Source organism: Eretmochelys imbricata, chromosome 6, assembly GCF_965152235.1.
Source record: "Eretmochelys imbricata isolate rEreImb1 chromosome 6, rEreImb1.hap1, whole genome shotgun sequence".
NCBI lineage: Eukaryota > Metazoa > Chordata > Testudines > Cheloniidae > Eretmochelys > Eretmochelys imbricata.
In genome coordinates this window covers 4104021-4123465 of record NC_135577.1, presented here as the reverse complement: position 1 = coordinate 4123465, position 19445 = coordinate 4104021, and the positions used below count along the sequence as shown (strand labels likewise).

Here is a 19445-nt window from a genome sequence, read left to right as displayed (position 1 = left end):
AGGGCCCTGATTCTCCCAGAGTGGGGCCCTGGGGGGGGTCAGAGCGAGGCTGGAGGCGTTGCGTGACCCCGGATGCCAGAGCGAGGCTCAGGGGCTGGCGTGAGCCTTGATCCCAGAGCGAGGCTTGGGAGAGGTTTGCAGGACCCTGTTGGCCAAAACTTAAGGGGTCTGCAGGACTGGAGGCAGAAATGACGTTGCCATGAACAGGGCTGCTGCCAGCTCGGTGCCCTGGTCGTGACAGAGCAGCACAACACAGGACACAAACGGGGACAATAAGGGGATGGGGCGGGAAACCAAGTCTTTGAAATCTTGGGACCATCCTGCTCAGTTTGGGAGGGGGGCAGGATGCCCCTGGACTGCCATCGGGGGTGGGGTCTCATGCTGAGCTGACCTTGAGAGTAGGGGCGCTATAGGGCAGGGAGTACATGAAGTAGCAGACAGAAGAACAGCAGGCTGGAAGCGAGGACGTGGGAGGTAGCGTGGTCCAGTGGCTTGTTGGGGGAGATTGGCCGGGGCCACTCAGGATGGGGCTGGATGCCATCATAGGGGCCAGGCCGACTGGTGGTGTTGGGGCACAGCCCCTCCTCCGAGACTGGCTCCTGATTCACGCGCACGTCGCTCATCTCCACCGCCGGGATGATCTGTTTAATCCAGGCTGTGTGGGCCGAGGTGCGGGTGTAGATGCCAGGCCGGTTGGGGGACCCGCACGCGTCCCCCCAGCTCACCACCCCAGCTAACAGCCAGGCACTGCCCACACGGCAGGACAGGGGTCCCCCGGAGTCACCCTGGAAGAACAGGGTGGGGAGAGGGAAATGGCATTAGGAGGGGGATTGGTGGGTGCAGTGGGATACAACTGGCTGGTTACGACAAAGCTTAGCCATGGTGGGTGGAGCCTGGCAGAGTGGGGGTGGGGGCCTTGAGGTTAAAGGTTAAGGAGTGGCACCTAAGCCCAGAAGAGATAGGAAATCTACGGCCCAATCATTGGGCCAGTGCTCATAGTACCCAGCGCTGACTCCCAGTAGCCCCACCCTTAGTGCCATGGACAGATGGATCCCCAGCACCCCGCTCACCTGGCAGGCGTCCTTCTTGCCCTCGGCGTAGCCCGCACACATCATGTCGTCCTGGATCACGTGGGGATCCGCTGGGTTGGCATTGATCTTGTAGAGGCAGCGGCAGGTCTCCAGCCCAATCAGGGGCACCTCCAGCTGCTGCAGGGTTTTGGGACTGGGCAGGCTGACTGCATGGGGGGAAAGAAATCAGCCAAGTCCGGGTGGGCAGCTGACTCCTCACTCAGGTGGGGGGAAAGGGAGCCACCAGGGGGCGCTGTGGTGTGGGGTATGGGCCAAGAGACTCACTCCACAGCAGCCCAGGCTCTAAGTCAGGCTTAGTGGGGAGCGGGGAGTGATGTGAGTCCAGATCCCAGAGCGAGGTTCAGGGGGCTGGTCGGGCCCTAGAATCCTCCCTGCAGTGTCAACTGAACACACAATTCACCTGCACTTCCTCTCCAAAATTGTTGACCGCTGTTATCCAGCTGCCCCACCCCAGACACAGCTGCATCCCCAGGTGCGACATCATTACCCAGCTGCCTCGCCCCAGAGGTGGCTGTGTTAACCCTTCACTCACCAGAAGTAAGCACATTCCCCCAGCCAGTCACAGTGCAGGTCATGCCGCTAGGGAAGCTGACGGAAGCGGACGGCAGGCAGATGGGGCGAATGCTACGCGTGTAGGATACGGGCCTTTTCAATTTCACCAGCGCAAGGTCCCCGCCGGAGCCCTCATCCGTGTAGTCGGGGTTCTTGATGGCCTGCTCCACCCCAACCACCACGATGTCAGCCAGGAGGTTGGACAGCTGGAAGGCTCCGAGCGTCACCTCATAGCCGGCGATGGGGTTTTCCCTGCAAGGTGGGGGAGAGAGACATAGGCCTTCAGCAAGGAGAGAAGCCAGCACCTCAGGCTGCAGAAAGCTTCAACTAATGGGGAATCTCCCTTAGATAGCAGCAGTGTAGGGGCAAGGAAACATGCCATGCGGGGGCAGATTCTATGTTGTGGAGGGTAGAGGTACACACACACATTGGGAGTGGGGTCTAGTGAGTTAGAGTGGGACGGATATGGGAATCAGGACTCCTGGGTTCTGATTCTATCCTCGTTCTGGGAGGGGAGTCTAGGTGGTTAGAGATGCGGGGGTTGGGAGTCAGGACTCCTGGATTCTAACTCTGGTTCTGGTAGGAGAGTGGGGGCAGCTGGGAGTCTGTCCATAGAAACCCAGTCAAACAGATGTAGGGTCAGAAATGGATGGAAGATACAGGCTCCTCCTTACTAGCCCCCCTGACTCCGGTAACACTCAGAGCCTGGCCCAGCCCAGATGACCCCCTCCGTGCCCTGTACTTACGGTGGGAAGCAGTGTGCTGCGGTGATCACCCACTGGGGGGAAATGAGGGAGCCGCCACACACATGAACACTCTGAAAATTCAGGCTGACCTGCCAAGGCCACTGCCCGGCCTGCGCATCTGTGCCCCCCACAATCCGGCCCATGAAAACAGATCCACATGTTCCTGCAGGGGAGCAGAGCAGCAGTGAATGAACCAGAAACAGCCCCTTAGTCTAACCACTAGGTCCCACTCCTCTCTGAGAGCTGGGGCTAGAACTCAGGAGTCCTGACTCCCCGCTCCCCCGCTCTACCCCACTAGACCCCACTCCCAGCTGGGAACAGAACCTGTGAAGCCCACGTTTCAGCCCCAAACATATTTTTGTTTGTTTTGGGGTTTTGGTTGCTCAGCTTGTCCACAAACACCTCTACATTTTCTGTCGAGAACAGACTTTTTTGAAGAAAAAAAAAAAAAAAAGTTTTGTTGAAAACTCAATTTTTGCCATCAAAAAAGTTTGGAGACCCTCTTCACCACAACTTCCCAACAGAGATGTAACCCAGACGAAGGGCCTGTCTACACTTGAAACGCTACAGTGGTGTAGACGTTACCTAGACCAATGGGAGAGTCTCTCCCGTCGCTGTACTTAATCCACCTCCCCGAAAGGCAGCAGCTAGGTCAATGAAAGAATCCTTCTGTCAACGCAGTGCGGTCTATACCAGGGGTTGGGTCAGTTTAACTATGTCGCTCGGGGTGTGGATTTTTCACGTCCCCGATGGAGGTAGCTGGGTGGACCTAACTTTTTAATGTAGACCTGACCCCTAAGGGAGGATATGTTCATTCCCTTTCCCCTCTGGGGGGCACCATCATTCCCGCTAGCGGCTGGCTCACATATGAGGTTAATGAGCCTACAATAGCTGCAAGTCAAGGGAGCTGCTCCCTTAGCTTCACTGATAGCAGCTCATGCCTTAAACGCAGGAGATGGTGGGCTCAGATCCTCCTCCCATCACTATGGGGGCTGGTTATACTGAACACAAATATCCCCTAGAGATGCTGACACATGGCTACACAAATAACCACCGAGGAAAATGACACTGGCTGAAGACATGACTAAAGGGCGGGTTGCGGGAAAACGATCTGGAGGAGAAAAGCGACTGGCTGTCCGTATGGGCCGAGTTCCCAGCCAGATCTTTACCTGATTGTCCGGAGGTCTCCTGTACACCTGTTCAGAGGAGGAAAAAAAGAGGCACCATCAGGAATGCATCCCAGGACAACATGCATCAGCCCCAGGGCCACTGAAATGAAGCATCTCAGGGATAATTGGGAAAGGGGCATCTCCATTTCTGATGGGGGAATAGAGGGTCAGATTTCCGGGATAGGGCCCACACAGTAGGCAATAATAAAGATATATAGCAATCAAGTCATAGCTAAACTCTTCCTGCTCAATTTCACTCCCCTCCCAGAGCCAAGGGTAGAACCCAGGAGTCCGGACTCCGAGCCCACCCTGCTCTAACCCACTAGATACCTCTCCCTTCCCAGAACCAGGGCTAGAATGCAGGAGTCCTAGCAGACGGAGGGAAGAGCGCCATCTTCTGAGCCGGGAACACCAAGGCCCCTGGGTTTCTCTGAGCTGTCCACGTGATACAGCACAGCCCCTGGGCCAAGGCAGCCGCGTCACTGCAGCCTGGCAGGGTTATTCCTTTTGGCCTTGTCTCTGTCTCCCAGCCCGTGCCACCTCCTTTCCCAGGAACTGCTCCCTGTTCAGAGGAAGGGCCCTGGTCTGCCAGCGTCATTCCAGATTCTTCCGCGAGTAGGCAAGTTGTCAGTTTCACTTCTCAAGGCTCTGCCTGACTCAGCGGAACGGGACACAGGGACTTTTCCCTCTACGGGGCGCTGGCTCCGATCCAGCCCCAGGGCAGAGCAACTGACTGCCTCAAGGCAGTGGGGAATGGGACACGGGGCCTTTACCCTCTAGGGGGAGCCAGCTTGGACCTGTATTGCTCTAAAACCACCCAACCCGATGTCCCATTCAGTGAAGCGAATTTGACAGGTCTCAGCCCAGTTCCCAGCAGGCCACAAGAGCCAGCCTCAGCCAGGGGCTCGATGGGCCACATACACCCATCTTCTTCGCTCCCCACAGAGAGGGTGCTTCGGATTTAATATCACCTCAAGTGACCTGCATTAGCCTGGGACCCAGTCATGGACCAATAGGTATTTGTGGCTGTCTGTCCGCCCAACATTCCTCCAGCCTGAGCAGAGAGGCTAAATATAGAGCCAGACCTGCAGGACAGGTTACTTCGTTACTTCTTCTGCTAGAGGAACCTGAGCCAGCTTCAGAGACACTGGCGGGGCAGTGGGAGCCTGGCTCAGCCCTGGGACAACATTAGACATGACCCAACCCAACCCACAGGCTGTACCTCCACTAGGTTCTGTGCCGTTACCCCAGGGAGCCACAGCCTTGCACTGGGCATGGGGGCAAATCAGAAGGCTGGATTCTCTGCGTAACCCTAGGACGGGGGCCAGGCTCACACAGACCTTTGCTCACGTACCTCAGCCATGGGAACATCTCCCATTCCCTGCTCCCTGTCCCGAGCCAGCCAGCTCCCCCTCCCTGGGGCCAGATCTGAGCCAGCACCCCCTAGAGAAGAAAGGCCTCCTGTCCCATCCCCTGCCCCCAAGACTCAGCCAGCCACAGTATGCACCCGATGAAGTGAGCTGTAGCTCACGAAAGCTTATGCTCAAATAAATTGGTTAGTCTCTAAGGTGCCACAAGTCCTCCTTTTCTTTTTGCCCCCACCCTGTGGCCGGATCAGAGTCACTGCCCCCTAGCGGGGCAAGGCCCGGTGGCCCATTCCCTGTTCCTGGCCACCCAGAGCCCTATTGCTTGCTGCATTCAGAACTAGGAGTAGACATAGCCTGCTGGGGGGTTGGAGGGGGAGGTCAGGTGTTCATGTCTGTAGTTTACAGCCCAGGTGCCACCCAAGCTGACCACAGACACTCACACAATGCAGGGGCTGATGGGCCATTTGCTGGTGTGCCTTGGGTTTCAGGGCCTTTCACACAGTGTCTGATTACAGGGAGTTTCAGGTGAACCTTAGGGAGTTTCACAGTCTCCCAAATACTGTTTGTACAAGGAGACAAAGGGGACTGGCAGGCTCAGGAGGTCTGGCAATGGGGCCTTTCATCCATATCCCTCTGCTCCAACCCACTAGGCCCCACTCCCCTCCCCGTGCTGGGAATAGAACCCAGGAGTCCTGACTGCTAGTCCCTCCTGCTCTAACCGTTAGAGTTCACTTCCTCCAAAAGAGCTGGGAACAGACCCCAGGAGCCCTGCTGGCTTCTGATTTCATGCAAACCTTTCCAGCCCGACAAAACCGTTTCCTAAATCAGGATTAACCATTCCCCCCCACACATACACACAAAAACCTGGATAACTCAGACCAGGGAAACCTGCCCTGCAGGAATGTACAAATCCTCAAACCAATCAACTGGCAGGTGCTTTTCACTCCCATCACACCCACCCACCACACAAGGCCCACACATCCTGCAGAAATGCGCATACACACTGCGTGACACACCCACCCACCCCTGTAACAGTACACAAATGTCACCGGACACACACACAGCGCATACCACACCTGTAACACAACCCAGGCATCACACATTGGAACACACCCCACTTCACCCCACCGCACATGGCTCACACCACGCGGGCATCACACAGACACCCACAACAACACCCACCCCACATACAGGATCACACAGACCCACTCACCCATAACCCCCCCGCCCCACACGCAGGTGATTTTCAGCCCCATGTTGCGCTCCTCCCCAGAACAATTTGCATAGTGGGGGTGCTGAGCGCCATTGAACTCTGTATACAATGGAAACCACTTGAAGCCAGGGGGTGCGGCAGCACAACCAGCACCCCTAGTTCCAGCATCTATGGCCCTGGGGCACCAAAGGGCGCCCCGAGACCCAGTTCTGCCCAGGTCCCAGCCCCGCAGCGGGAGCTGGGACCTTGAGCTGGGCGACCGGGACAGACAGAGGGACTCGGAGAAGGAAGGAGCAAAGGAAAGAGGGGAGGGGGGAGAAAGAGATTTGGGGAGAGGCAGAAGGGGGGGTTTGGGGAACCAGACAAGGGGGGTTTGGGGAGAGGCAGAAGGGGGGGTTGGGGAGAGGCAGAAGGGGGGGTTGGGGAACCAGACAAGGGGGGGGGGTTGGGGAGAGGCAGAAGGGGGGGGTTGGGGAAACAGACAAGGGGGGGGGTTGGGGAGAGGCAGAAGGGGGGGTTTGGGGAACCAGAGAAGGGGGGTTTGGGGAGAGGCAGAAGGGGGGGTTGGGGAACGAGAGAAGGGGGAGGGAGGACAGGGGTCGAGCGGCCCCGCGCGCACTCACCCAGGCTGAGGAGGAGGCAGAGCAGCGCCCCCAAGGGCGCCCCCATCTCCTGGCCGGGCGGCGAGGGGTCCCGCTGGCCGGCTGGCGGAGCTGAGCGGCGGGCAGGTGCGCTGTCTCCACACGGGCGGGGACACTGGGACGCGGCGCTCGCTCCCTCCCCTTTTCACGGGGCCCCGTGCCAGGGAAGCGGCCCAACCTGCCGCTCAGGGATCCACCTCCCGCCCGGGCCCGCCCCCGGCCCCGGCCCCGGCCCCGCTCCGGCCGCTCGGTCACCGCCCCCCCCGCTGTTATTGTAGGGTCTCTCAGTACACGGCTCTGTTATTGTAGGGTCTCCTCTTACACTGCACATATTGCTCACTTGTTGTAGGGTCTCATCCCATTGCACCCCCCCACCCCCCCCTGTTATTGTAGGGTCTCCCCTTGCAGGGCACACACTGCCTTGATATTTGTAGGGTCTCTCAGTACCTTGCACACATTGCTCAGTAGTTGTAGGGTCTCTCATTCCGTTGCACATGCCACCTTGTTATTGTGGGGACTCCCATCAGACGCCTCTGTTATGGTAGGGTCTCTCGGTGAGTCCCGGGACATTCCTGGATCTGTTTTCACGATCCATTAATGTGAGGCTGACTCACTCTCCTGGGCCGGAAGGGAAAAATTGTTTCCTGCCTTGATGCACGTGAGCCATGTCCCGCTCACCTCATCAGCACCCCAGGGCTGGGGCCCCGCTGCCTGGGCAGGGTCACTAGTGACAGGCCAGCCAGGCCCTCCATCCCCCTTCCACAGCCCTGCCAGGCTGCCTGGGGCGCTGGGCCCTTCGCACTGTGCTGGGGAGGGCGTGGGGGAAGCTGGGTGGGCGGGCGAATCGGGGGTGGAATGTAGCATGAATGTATGAACGGGATGCGTGTGTGACTGAGGGGTGTATGGATGAATGGGGGTGTGGATGAATGGGGGGTGTGAATGCACTGTGTATGCATGAATGGTGTGTGTGTTTGTGAATGCAGTGTGTATGTATGAATGGAGGCTGAATGAAGTATGTATGTATGAATGGGATATCTGTGTGTGTGAATGCATGTGTGTGTGTATGAATTGGATGTGTGTGTGTTTGAATGCAATGTGTATATATGAGTGGGTATGTGTGAATGCAGTGTGTGTGTATGAATTGGATTTGTGTGTGTCTGAATGCAGTGTGTGTGTCTGAATGCAGTGTGTGTCTGAATGCAGTGTGTGTGTCTGAATGGTGTGAGTGAATGGGATATGTGTGAATGCAGTGTGTGTCTGAATGCAGTGTGTGTGTCTGAATGGTGTGAGTGAATGGGATATGTGTGAATGCAGTGTGTGTCTGAATGCAGTGCGTGTGTATGAATGGTGTGAGTGAATGGGATATGTGTGAATGCAGTGTGTGTCTGAATGCAGTGCGTGTGTATGAATGGTGTGAGTGAATGGGATATGTGTGAATGCAGTGTGTGTCTGAATGCAGTGCGTGTGTATGAATGGGATGTATGTGTGTTTGTGTATGAATGCAGTGTGTGCGTGTGAAATTGGATGTGTGTATGTGTGAATGAGGTGTGTGTGAATGCAGTGGGTGTGTGTATGAATTGGACGTGTGTGTGTGAATGCAGTGTGTGATATGAATGCAGTGTGTGTATGAATTGGACGTGTGTGTGAATGCAGTGTGTACGTATGAATGGGAGTGTGTGAATGGGATGTGTGTGTGTGTGTGTGTGAATGCTGTGGGGGGACAGGGGAGGAGCTGCTGGTGTCAGTGTGTATGTGATGTGTGCAGTTCCTTTCCCAGGGCCCCTGGGCTGGGCGCAGGGAGGGAAGGTGCTAATTGGGCTCAGCAGGGGGTGGGTTGGCTCTTTTCACACCTGCCCTGGGGATGAAAGCCCTGATCCATGGGGAGGGGGATCCTTCAGACCCTCCCCCACACCCCACTTCCTTTGGGCTGGAGCGTGTGAATGACCTTAACACTGGGACAGGGAGTGAATGAAGCTATGAGGTCAGGGCTGGCCCCACTGCTCCCATGTGGCGCTCGGGGGCGCTGTGCTGCGGGCAGCAGGCTGGGGGCCTTCGCCTGGCTCCCCCTAGAGTTTGACAGTATCTATTGCACCTACTCCTTTTGGCAACTGCAACTTTGCTGGCGACCGCAACCATTACGCTAGGGGCAACCCCATTGCGGTGACATTTCTCCTCTAGACCAAAACAGTCTGCTAGTGTGATGAGCTGGGTGGGTTTATCCTAGGTCAGCAAGGGTGTGGTGAGTGTGCTTGTGGTTTTCCAGGGCATCCAGCCAATTTGAAAGCCCACGAGGCAAAAGCACAGATCGGTAAGGGGAAAGCCAAGCAAATGTGTCGTTAAATGAGCTGTTAAAATCGCCTTCCCCTGAGATGAACACCGTTCAACTCAACTAACTGGACTCAGGGGTGTGTGGGAACTAGATATGAGCTTTTCACTTTTAGGAAAGCTGGGGGGATATGTGACAAGGCCCCGTATCCTTTCCCTACCCCCAACAACCAACCCTGGCAGGGTTGCCAACCCTCCAGGATTGTCCTGGTGTCTCCAGGAATCCAAGATTAATCTTTCATGAAAGATTCTGTCATGTGATGAAACCTCCAGGAATAAATTAACAATCCTACCTCTGGCCCAGCCAAGCCCTCCACACTGGGGCTGGATCAGAGCCCATTCTCCCTAGAGGGAAAAAGCCACATCTCCCATTCCCTGTCTCCCTAAGCCAGCCGGTCCCACCAGCCTAGGACTGGATTGGAGCCAAGGCCCCCTGGAGGGGAAAGGCCCCATGTCCCGTTCCCCACCCTGCAAAGCCAGCTGCTAATGTCTTCCCCCACTCTGGGGCCTTATTGGACCGCTGTCCCTAGGTTGAAGTCTCTGTTCTTATCTGCCTCCAAGCATAAAGTCTGGAACAGGTGAATAGGTAACTAGTTAGCGTCATTGGAGCCGGTTTAGCTGCCCTTGATAAGTGAGGCAGGAATGCACTCCAGTGGCTTTTATCAAGCAGTGATCTGTGAAGAATGTGACATTATCTAAGGGGGATGGGGGTATGAATAGTTGCCAGGGAATGAATGCACACAGGTTCCTGCAGCGCTTCTCACGGACAGGTGACACACAATGGCTGGGCACACGCACACAGGGCCCCAGATCCCGACCTCTCTGAGTTTCGGTGGCTGGAGTTTATGGGCTGGAAAAACTGATCACGGATTTGGGGTTGGGGACTGAAGAGGGCACCCCTGGACAAACTCGCACGGCCAGCGCAGAGTGGAGTCAGGATGCCTGGGTTCTGTCCCCAGCCTTAGGCCTCGGAGGGGAGTGAGGTCTAGTGGGGTGGATCAGGGTGGGGCTGGGAGTCAGGATTCCTGGGTGTTATCCCCAGCTCAGGGAGGGGGGTGGGATCTAGTGGGTTAGAGGAGCAGGGCTGGGGTTTCTGGAAGGGGAGTGAGGTAGTGCAGGGGGAGCTAGAGGTACAGGATTCCTGGGTTCTAGCCCTGGCCCTAGAAGGGGAGTGGGATCTAGTGGATTAAAGCAGAGGAGGCTGGGAACCAGGATTCCTGGGTTCTACTTCCAGTTCAGTACATTTTCTAATCTTCCTGCTACCTCTTATCATTGGTATCGGAGGCAAGGCCCTGCCTTTTCGAATCATTTCCTTTTTAATTCATCTTTATAGCTTGATTCATTTATTGGCCTCAGAGCAAATAGCCCTTTCGGGAAAGCCAGAGAAGAGAAAGAACACACACAGCACTGGCATGGCATGGACATTGCAGTCGGGTAGGGGGCAGTGGTGAATATAAACACAAATATGCCCAGCCAGTGCAGTAGGGGGCAGTGGACCCTCCTCCCTGCACAGCCACTAGAGGGAAGCAGGGACAGATATACACCCCCCACCCACCCCAAAAGGAGCAGCTGCCCTATCTCAGCCCTGCTGGGAACTGACACCCACCCCAGCAGGGTAGCAATGCCCCAGTGACACTCTCCCCATGACCCATGGCATCCACCCCCTCCCATGGTGTAACTGCTCACCATCACCGGCAGGAGGGGGTGGCAGCCCCCAGACGCACACACCAAGCCAATGTATTAATTCCCGCCTCCACCCCAGGGGCAGCCTATGTACAGGGAACTGGCCCTTTGCTACCAGAGTGTTGCAGCGAAGACTGCCATACAGGGATGGGTCACCCTGGGTAGAGATGCAGCTGCCTCTGGGGAGGGACAACTGGATAACGGCTGCCCTGCAACACCACACCGGGATGGCTCACCAGGCACTCAGATGCAGCTGCCTGTGGGGCTGGGCAACTGCTGTGCTGGGCAAGCCGACAGCTCTCTGACCTGGTCCCCAGTCCTCCTGTCCCATCCATACCCGGCCTCCAGTCACCTGCACTGCATCACATTCCCGTGACTTGGCCCTTAGTCACCAGGGGACAGCTGAGGAATGAGCTGGTGTCCCAGCTGCCAGGGTTGACGTGCAGGCAGCTAACTAGTATCTGCCCACATCACGTGGCTACATAAACAGCCAGGCTATATCCGGGTGAGTCCTTGGTCAGTTGCTGGGCGTGGATTCCCCAACAGCAGGAAGCTTGTGATTACCCCAGGGCAGAGCATCCTCCCTGCCAATAATTGAAGGGTTAACGAGGCTGGTGGCTTAAAGGACCAGACATGCAGTTGCCTCTGGGCTGAGACATCTGGGGAACAGCTGCGCCGCATGGGGATAGCTCACCGGGCGCTGAGCACATTTCAGACAGAAGCACGTTGAAAATATGGAGTCACCTTAGATTTAGCGGCTTAGACGGGCAAGGCCCCGTGGGGCCTTGGATCTGGATTGAAGCTGGTGCCCCCTAGAGGAGAAAGGCCCCAGGTCCCTGTTGAGGACAAGGAGTTAAAAACAGACATAACACAAGAACAGGGAGTGGAAAACAGTGCCTCCATATCTCAACATCCCATTCCCTTTAGCCATCCAGACACGCAGCCAAAAAAATTATTCCCCCCCCAGGTCAGATGGCCAGAGACTCTGGGGGTTTTCGCCTTCCACTGCAGTTTTAAACTCGTGCAAATGGTGAATTCTTTGTAATTTGAAGTCTTTAAACCACGATTTGAGGACTTCAGAGACTCAGGACTTCAGAGCTTAGGAGCGGGACTGAGCAGGGGTGGGGGGTAAGGTTCTGTGGCCTGCAGTGTGCAGGAGAACAGACTAGATCATGATGGTCGCTTCTGGCCTGTGAGTATGAGACAGCCTAGAAGCACACAGCGCCCTCCCATCCATCTTTTCTGTCATGCTGCCCCCTGCTGGCCTTTGAGTATATTGGTCACTTAAAGCATGTCGCTGGCCTTCTTCATTTGTCCTACAAGCAGGTCCCTCTGTGTACGTGGGTAAGTCACAGCCCTGCGGAATTGTGCTCCAGAATCTCAGCTTTCCTTTGTTATAAAATTATGTCTCCCGCCCTCCAAATGGAAAACGTAACCATTGTAGCAATGGCTGCCTGAGTCTGCAGAGAGCCTGAGCCAATTATCTACCAGGTGTGAACCACCCCAGCTCATCTGAATAGCATTGTTAACTTTGAAAACTAATGATGAGCTTTAAAGTTTCAAGCTGAATAACACTTTACTCCTTGTAAGTAAGGGCAGAGACTAAGGCACCAGGTGGTGCTTCCTAAAATAAAATCCAACTCCAAGGCCTCTGCTCGCAACTGACACAGCCTGAAACCAACCAGGACTACAACTCAGAGGCAGGTGGGTTCAGGGACAGGGTAGGCGGGCAGTGTGTGTGTGGAGAGGGGTGAAGAGGAGTGTTCCAGATGTATTAGTGCAGCCTGAGCAGAAATGTGAAGCCATGAGTGAGAGGCGGCAAATTGTCCCATTTAGACAAATTATGTTAACTCTGAAACCTAATGGTGGTTATTTAAAAGTCAGCATTGCTGTAAGGGATAAGGGGAGGTTAAGGCAGGGAAGAACGGTGGCAGCAGGGGGAAGGAGTGATCAATGGGCACTCAGAGATGGGTGACACCCCTCCAGGCAGTTCAGCAGAGGGATGTGAGGTTTCCCCCTGCTCCACTGCCCTAGCTCCCATTTATGAAGTGCACCCAACTTCCTGAGCTGCTCCTCCGGCTGGCTAGAAGCAGCTGGAGCTATTGATGCCCACCTGGAGCCAGGCTCCTCCACCCTGGCAGGCCAAAGCCTCCCATCGGCAGGGAAGGGGAGGGGAGAAAAAACAAGGCCCCGGTGGGGGAGTGTGTGGGAGAGAGAGAGATAGTAGCTCAGGAGTAAATGTCAAAAACTGACGTGGGAGGGGGCTGTCAGTCAGGACTCCTGGGGTCTATCTCCAGCCCAGTGGAGTACAGTGGGGTGGAACAGGGGCTTAGCAAGCAACAACCTACTATCCCAGCCCTCAGCTACCCCCTTCCCCTGCAAAATCTGCCAGTGCTCCTCAATCCCAGCGCCCCCATGCTACCCAGTCCTGGGCTCCCCGCTCCCAACTCACTCAGCCTTTGCCACTACTCAAGCTCCTCCCTCTCCAATCCCTCCATGCACCCTCCTCATTCCATGGAACAGCCTATTTGCAACCATCATCCATAAGAACGGCCACACTGGATCAGACCAATGATCCATCTAGCCCAGTATCTTGTCTTCTGACAGTGGCCAGTGCCAGATGCTTCAGAGGGAATAAACAGAACAGGGCAATGTAGGGTGATCCATCCCGTCGTCCAGTCCCAGCTTCTGGCACTCGGAAATTTAAGCCATGTCTCCACTACAAACTTATGTCGACTCAGGTACGTCGGCACACTGTCCCCGCACCTGGCTCCTGGTGTCGGTGGTGCGCGTACTCACCAGGAGTGCTTGTCCACCAACTCTGACAGAAACCTGGAGCTCGGCACTATTCTCACGGGTGTTGCAAGCACAGGGTGCATGATCCTGGTGTATCTGCGGAGCCACAGGAAGAACTGAACTAGTGGGGAACATGACGATTCCTTGGAAGACGGTTTGCTGTGGGACATAGGGACAACCAATTTAAGGTGGTTGGTGGCATTCCCAGAGCAGCTGCAGATGCTAGAGCACTGGTTCTGGGCCTGAGAAACAAACACTGGGTGGTGGGATTGCATCACAGTGTGGGCTTGGGATGACTGGCAGTGGCTGCAGAAATTTCAGGTGTGCAAGGCCACATTCCTGGATCCGTGTGCATAGCTGCCTTCCAGAGCAGCGACCCCACAATGAGACCTGTACTGACAGAGGAGAAGTGTGTGGCGATTGAATGGTGGAAACTTGCAGTGCTGGATTGCTACTGGCTGGTCAGGAATCAATCTGGAGTCAGGAAATCCACTGCAGGGGCCGTTGTAGGGCAAGTGTGCCGGGCCATTAATCGCCTCCTTTGGTGGATCCCCAGGGATGCTTCAGTGACATCAGTGTGGGCTGGTCAGAAAAGGTGCAGGACGCTCACATCTTTAAACTCACAGGATTATTCTGAAAGCGGCAGGTAGGGACTTTCATTCCCAATCAGTAGATTACCATTGAGAACGTGGACAGGCCAATCGTGACCCTGGGGGACACAGCCAACCCCTTGATTCCCTGGCCATACAGGGACCATGTCAACAGCACCAAGGAATGATTCAACTACTGGTTCAGTAGGTACAGAATGACAGTTGAATATGCTTTTGGTTGTTTGAAGGGTCGCTGGCATTGTTTACTCACAAGATTGGACCTCAGTAAGAAAAATATCCTAGTGGTTATAGCTGTCTGCTATGTCCCACATAACGTACGTGAAGCAAAGAGGGAAACATTTCCACTGGGTCGGAGGTGGAGCAGCCGTCTGCTGAATTTGAACAGCCAGATACAAGGGCTATTGGAATAGCTCAATACAGAGCTATACTGCTCAGGGAGGCTTTGAAAAACCATTTTAAACAGTGAGCCAGGGCAGCATGGTGTTTGTTGTAACATGCTCTACCTGGCCCTGCTCTTCTGTGGCCTGGTAGGAGTCACATGGTGATTGCTGTATGTGCAGAGATATAACACTGTCATTACAACTATCAGTCTTGTTCGTGTGAGTTGTGTGACATCCACTTATAGGTAATTGGTCGCCTTCAGAATGGCTGAGCACTCAGTAGCATGTGTTGCACTAATGAAGATGTTCCAAGTAACAGAATTTTATTTTAACAAAATTAGTGCAAAAAAACCCAAAACACCCCAACCACCACCAAACATGCAATTTTAAAACAAATACATTAAAAACTTAATAAAACACATTTTTATACACCTTTGTCATTCACATCCTTCAGTAACATCAGGTTGTAGCATCATACCACTTTCTACCCTGGTTAGCGTCACAGTATATAACCACACACTTAACAAGAGGACAGAACTTATGCTGGGAAAGAACATTCAGGTCCATTTCAGCTATCCATTCAACCACCGTGGCTTTCACAGGCCCATGTATGTGAAGCCGTGATTGTCTTCAATAGTCCCTGTGGTCGACTGATAGGAATAGGGAGGTCCTGATCTTGAGGTCTCAGTGGGCTGCAGAGGGAGGCAAGCCCAGGATTGTTGAATCAGCAGGTCCACCAGAGTCTGCAGCATCTGTGTTTGCTGCCAGAGAGGCCCTATTATGTCCTGGTGCATCTCCCTCTCCTTTTCCTGCTGGGACTCCTGGGCCTTTCTCCTGTCCACTCTTTCCTTCTCCAGGCTGTCCACACGGTTCATCCTCCAGGCTGCTCATGGTCTGATGCCGCACTGGTTTGCTGGATCTCCTGGAACACATCACCCCGAGTCCCCTTCTTTCTCCTCCTCACCTGGCTCAGGCGATCTGCGAGCGTGGAGGGGGAGACCCAGAAGGCTGCAACGTCACACCCAGGTAGCACGGTCAGCGCACGCGCTACAGAAAGTGAAATTTAAGATGCTGAACTCACTCCCCTTGTTCCCCTGTCCGCACTACATTCTCATTCCTGTGTGGGATTATTTGTGCATGGCGCCAGTCACTGCACCAGCCATGGCAGCAGGGGAAATGAGGCAGGAATTGCTCATGTGCATGGTTCTAGTAGCGTAGGGCACTGGCATCGAACACGGGCACCGTTTTCCACAGGCGACGGTGACTTGTGCTGATCTCTCGCTCCTGAGGGTAACAGAGGCAGAGAGCGTACAGCTGATTCTGCCCAGGCCTGTATGCTGCTAGTCCGTGTGGTGCAATGGTGCCTGCTGAAGTTATTGCGGCCTGGCGCTGGAAAGTCTCCTACCGTGGAGGAAGAAATAAGGCAGCCTTCCGCAGAAACGGGGGGCCGAGGGTTGCAGAGTACCTCCATGGAAGATCCAGTGCGATCTCTCAGGACGGTTCCAGGGTCATCCCTGTGTACGTAAGCAAACTGCTCCGCACGCCCTCACGCCTAACTCTGGAGAGGAAGGAAAAGCAGACAGCAGCCCTGGACCACAACCTTGTCTAGCACAAGCAAAATTAATGAAAAGTCAAAAGATTGTGTCCTGTTCCTTTACCGGGGGAAGGGGCATCCCAATAATGGAAAATTAATCTACACACTTACCCCAAGTTCCGTTCCCTGCGTGAGGCTCGCCTGTGCTCCACTGGCTGGATTGCACAGCTGGATCCCCAGTTGCCCATCCCCCATACTCCATTTCTTGTCCACCACCTCCTCCTCGCGGTTCACGGCAGGGGCTTGTGACTCGGTTCTGCAGAGGTATCTGCCGTGCTGTTAGGGGCAGTGGTGGGGTCTCTACCGAGGATGGCGTGCAGCTCTTCGGGAAAGTGGCAGGTCAGCAGCTCGGCACCAGATCACTCAATGGCTTCCCCGGCCTTCTGGTCTGCCTGCCACAGTTCCTTGGCTTCATCCAGCACTGCTGCTGGTCCCTGTCGTACCCCTTCTCCTGCATCTCCTGAGCAATCTGCTCACAGATGTCAACATTTCTACAGCTGGTTTGGAGCTGGGCCTGCGTAGCCACTTCTCCCCACAGGCCTGGGAGATCCAATACCTCCTGTCTGCTCTGGGCAGGACCACGCTGGCTACACGGGCTCCAGACATGGTCAGCTGGGCGGTTGCACTAAACAACAGAGAGCTGCTAGGTGTGCTCGCCAAGCCAGGTAACCTGGAAAAGGAATTTTAAAACTTCCCAGGGCTTTAAAGGGGAAGGAGGGGCTTTCAGCCAGTGGAGTTCACAGTGGTGACCAGAGCGGTCAGCGTGGGGCCTTGTGGGAGAGCTACTGGAGGACAGTTTGAGTCAACATAACTTATGCAGTATCTACACTAGCAATGTGTCAAACTACATCGACCGTGGCTCTATGCCAGTCGGGGAGGTGGTGTCGCTTTGTCTGCGTAATGGGCACTTGCAGCAGTAGGAGGCTGCACCTGTGATCTCCTATGTACGGCCCCTGAGGAGGCCATGGACCTGGCAGCCGAGTCCGCTACATCCAGGGCTGCCTGCAAGGAGGTCCTGGCTGTGGCCTTCCCCTCCTCCACCAGTGAGGAGAACACCTGCCTGGACTCTTGGGGAAGCCAATCTCTGAACTTCCACATGGAGTCCCACATGTTGAAGTCATATCTGCCCAGCAACCCCTGCCGGTTGGTGAGCCTGAGCTGTAGTCCTCCAGTCGAATAAACCTTTCTACTGAAAAGGCCCAGTTTCTTGGGGTCTTTTGCTATGGGAGTCGCTACTCATAGGCCCTGCCCCTCCCTTTCATTGGCCGCAGAGACCACCAGGGACCGGGAGGGTGGGGTGGGCTGAGAGTATAGGAACTCATAATCTTGGGCAGGCACCAGGTGCTTCCTCTTGGCTCTTTTTGATGTGGGGGGGAAGGGAGGGGGAAGTTTGCCACAGGGCTTTCACAGCATCCATAATGGCCTCATTGAGAGATAGAGCCATTTTAGATGGGCCCACTGCGGCCAGGATGTTGACCAGGCCGTGAGAGGATTCTTTCACTACCTCTTTGACTGCAAGCCTAAGTTTGAGGTCACCGTCTTCAGTAGCTCCTGTTGGACCTTATCATTGTGTTGAAGCGACATGTCCGGCCCGGTCACTGCCTTGGCCAGGGAGGAGGAGGTGGCCTGCACCACCCTCCTCTCATTCTGCACCAATGGGATTCCACAGATGCGGGTCCTGAAGCTCAGAACTGGGCTCTGTTCCAGAGGCCGGGTCGGGCACTGCCCCGTGGGACAGAGGTGCCCTTCCCTCAGGGGCCACTGAGTAAAAGCATCTCAAATGGGGCCTTGGTGTCAGGGGAAACCCCCATGGGTTCCAAAAGGGCCATTGCATTAGCATAGGCCATTGACTGCTAGGCCCAGCACTCGGGGCACATGGCGGGGTAAGGATGACCAGAGGGATAACGAGGGTGACTCCTTGAACAAGAGAAGTATGACCCATCCTCTGAATCAGATGAGCTCTTCTCCAGGGAACATGGGGGTGTGGTTCCTACCAGTGCCAGAGAGCGGTGCCGGGAGGCTTGCACCACACCAGGTCCAGCAAGGATGGTTTCCCTCTAGATGGTAGCGGGGGGCCAGAACTGGATGGCAACTGGGGATATGTTCCCTCCTGTTCACCGGCACCGCTGACTTGTACTGCCAGCAACGGTGCCACAAGAAGTGCCAGGTCTCTGGCTGCAGGAAACATCTCTGGAGTGGACGGCCCTGGTGCCCTGCTGTCCCTCCAGGGCAGATGGCTCATTTGGGACCAGACTCAACAGTGCCTGAGAATGGGCTGTAGTCAAGGTGTGCCAGCCTGCAATGCTGAAGCAGAAGAGTGGCCAATAGTGGTTGCACTCAGCTCTACTCCCCATGTCTAACCTTCTTCAAAGTTGGAGAGCGTCCCTCCCTGGCCATTAGCATCTTTCTCAGCATCAGCCATGGCACACAATGCCAGGACTCCCATACAGCGGGAGGAGTGCTCTGCCCTGACGGTGAGGCATTTGGTGCCAAGTCTGACCATCTCACCTCAAAGAAGGTCTGAGCGCTACCTCCGTCAATAGGCACTTTAACCTGGCCTCCCTGTCCTTTGTAGGTTTCAACTCATGGCCGATCTGACAGGGATTGTCCATGTGAGCCTTACCCAAGCAGTTTAGGCAACTCCAGTGCAGGTTGCCCGAAGACAAAGCCTTGTTACAGGAGACACAGGGCCTTGAAGCCCTGTGACTGAGGCATGCCTCAGCAAAGGCAGCGGACAGAACTCCGTTGATGGAGAAGCGCCAACTAAACTATACACAATATGAAGAAATGAAAAACGAAGACCAGCTTGGCCGAGCAAGGAGAGCAGTCACTGCCATAAGTTTGGTAGTCGGGGGCAGTAAGAAGGAACTGAGGAGCCGTGGCACCAGCTGGGCTCTTTATAATGGTGCTCTGCTCACACAGCACCCAGGGGAGCCTCTCCCAACCCCACTAGTACCACCGAGGGACATTTCCAGCAACTGAGCCTGGGGCACACAGTGGAATGGACATGTGCAAGCACTCAAACAAAAACATTATATTGGCTATCCTCCAGTTTGCTGGTAGCGTGTTACATACCCCAGTTAGCAGTGCTGCAATTCCATATTTGAGTGCCTTCAAAACTCTTGGATGAAGGCCAGCTGGTCTTGATGAATTATTACTGTTTACACATAGTTGGATTTTTGAAACAAATTTATAAACCTCGATCAGGACACTTCCACAGATTTGTCACCTAAAAATTATTTGGGGTTCAAAAGGTTAGAGGCAAACATCCCCCTCC

The 19445-nt window shown here is 55.1% G+C and overlaps 1 protein-coding gene across 1 annotated transcript; it reads right to left on the bottom strand.

Annotated features, from left to right (window-relative positions):
- Window positions 1-407: 407 nt before the first annotated feature.
- Window positions 408-7275, bottom strand: PRSS8 (serine protease 8). The gene is made up of 6 exons (XM_077820548.1): window positions 7227-7275; window positions 3559-3585; window positions 2390-2552; window positions 1624-1895; window positions 1071-1237; window positions 408-785 (listed from the first exon to the last, which is right to left on the bottom strand). The coding sequence occupies exons 1-6, from the start codon at window positions 7273-7275 to the stop codon at window positions 408-410; spliced, it is 1056 nt and encodes a 351-aa protein (XP_077676674.1).
- Window positions 7276-19445: the final 12170 nt, after the last annotated feature.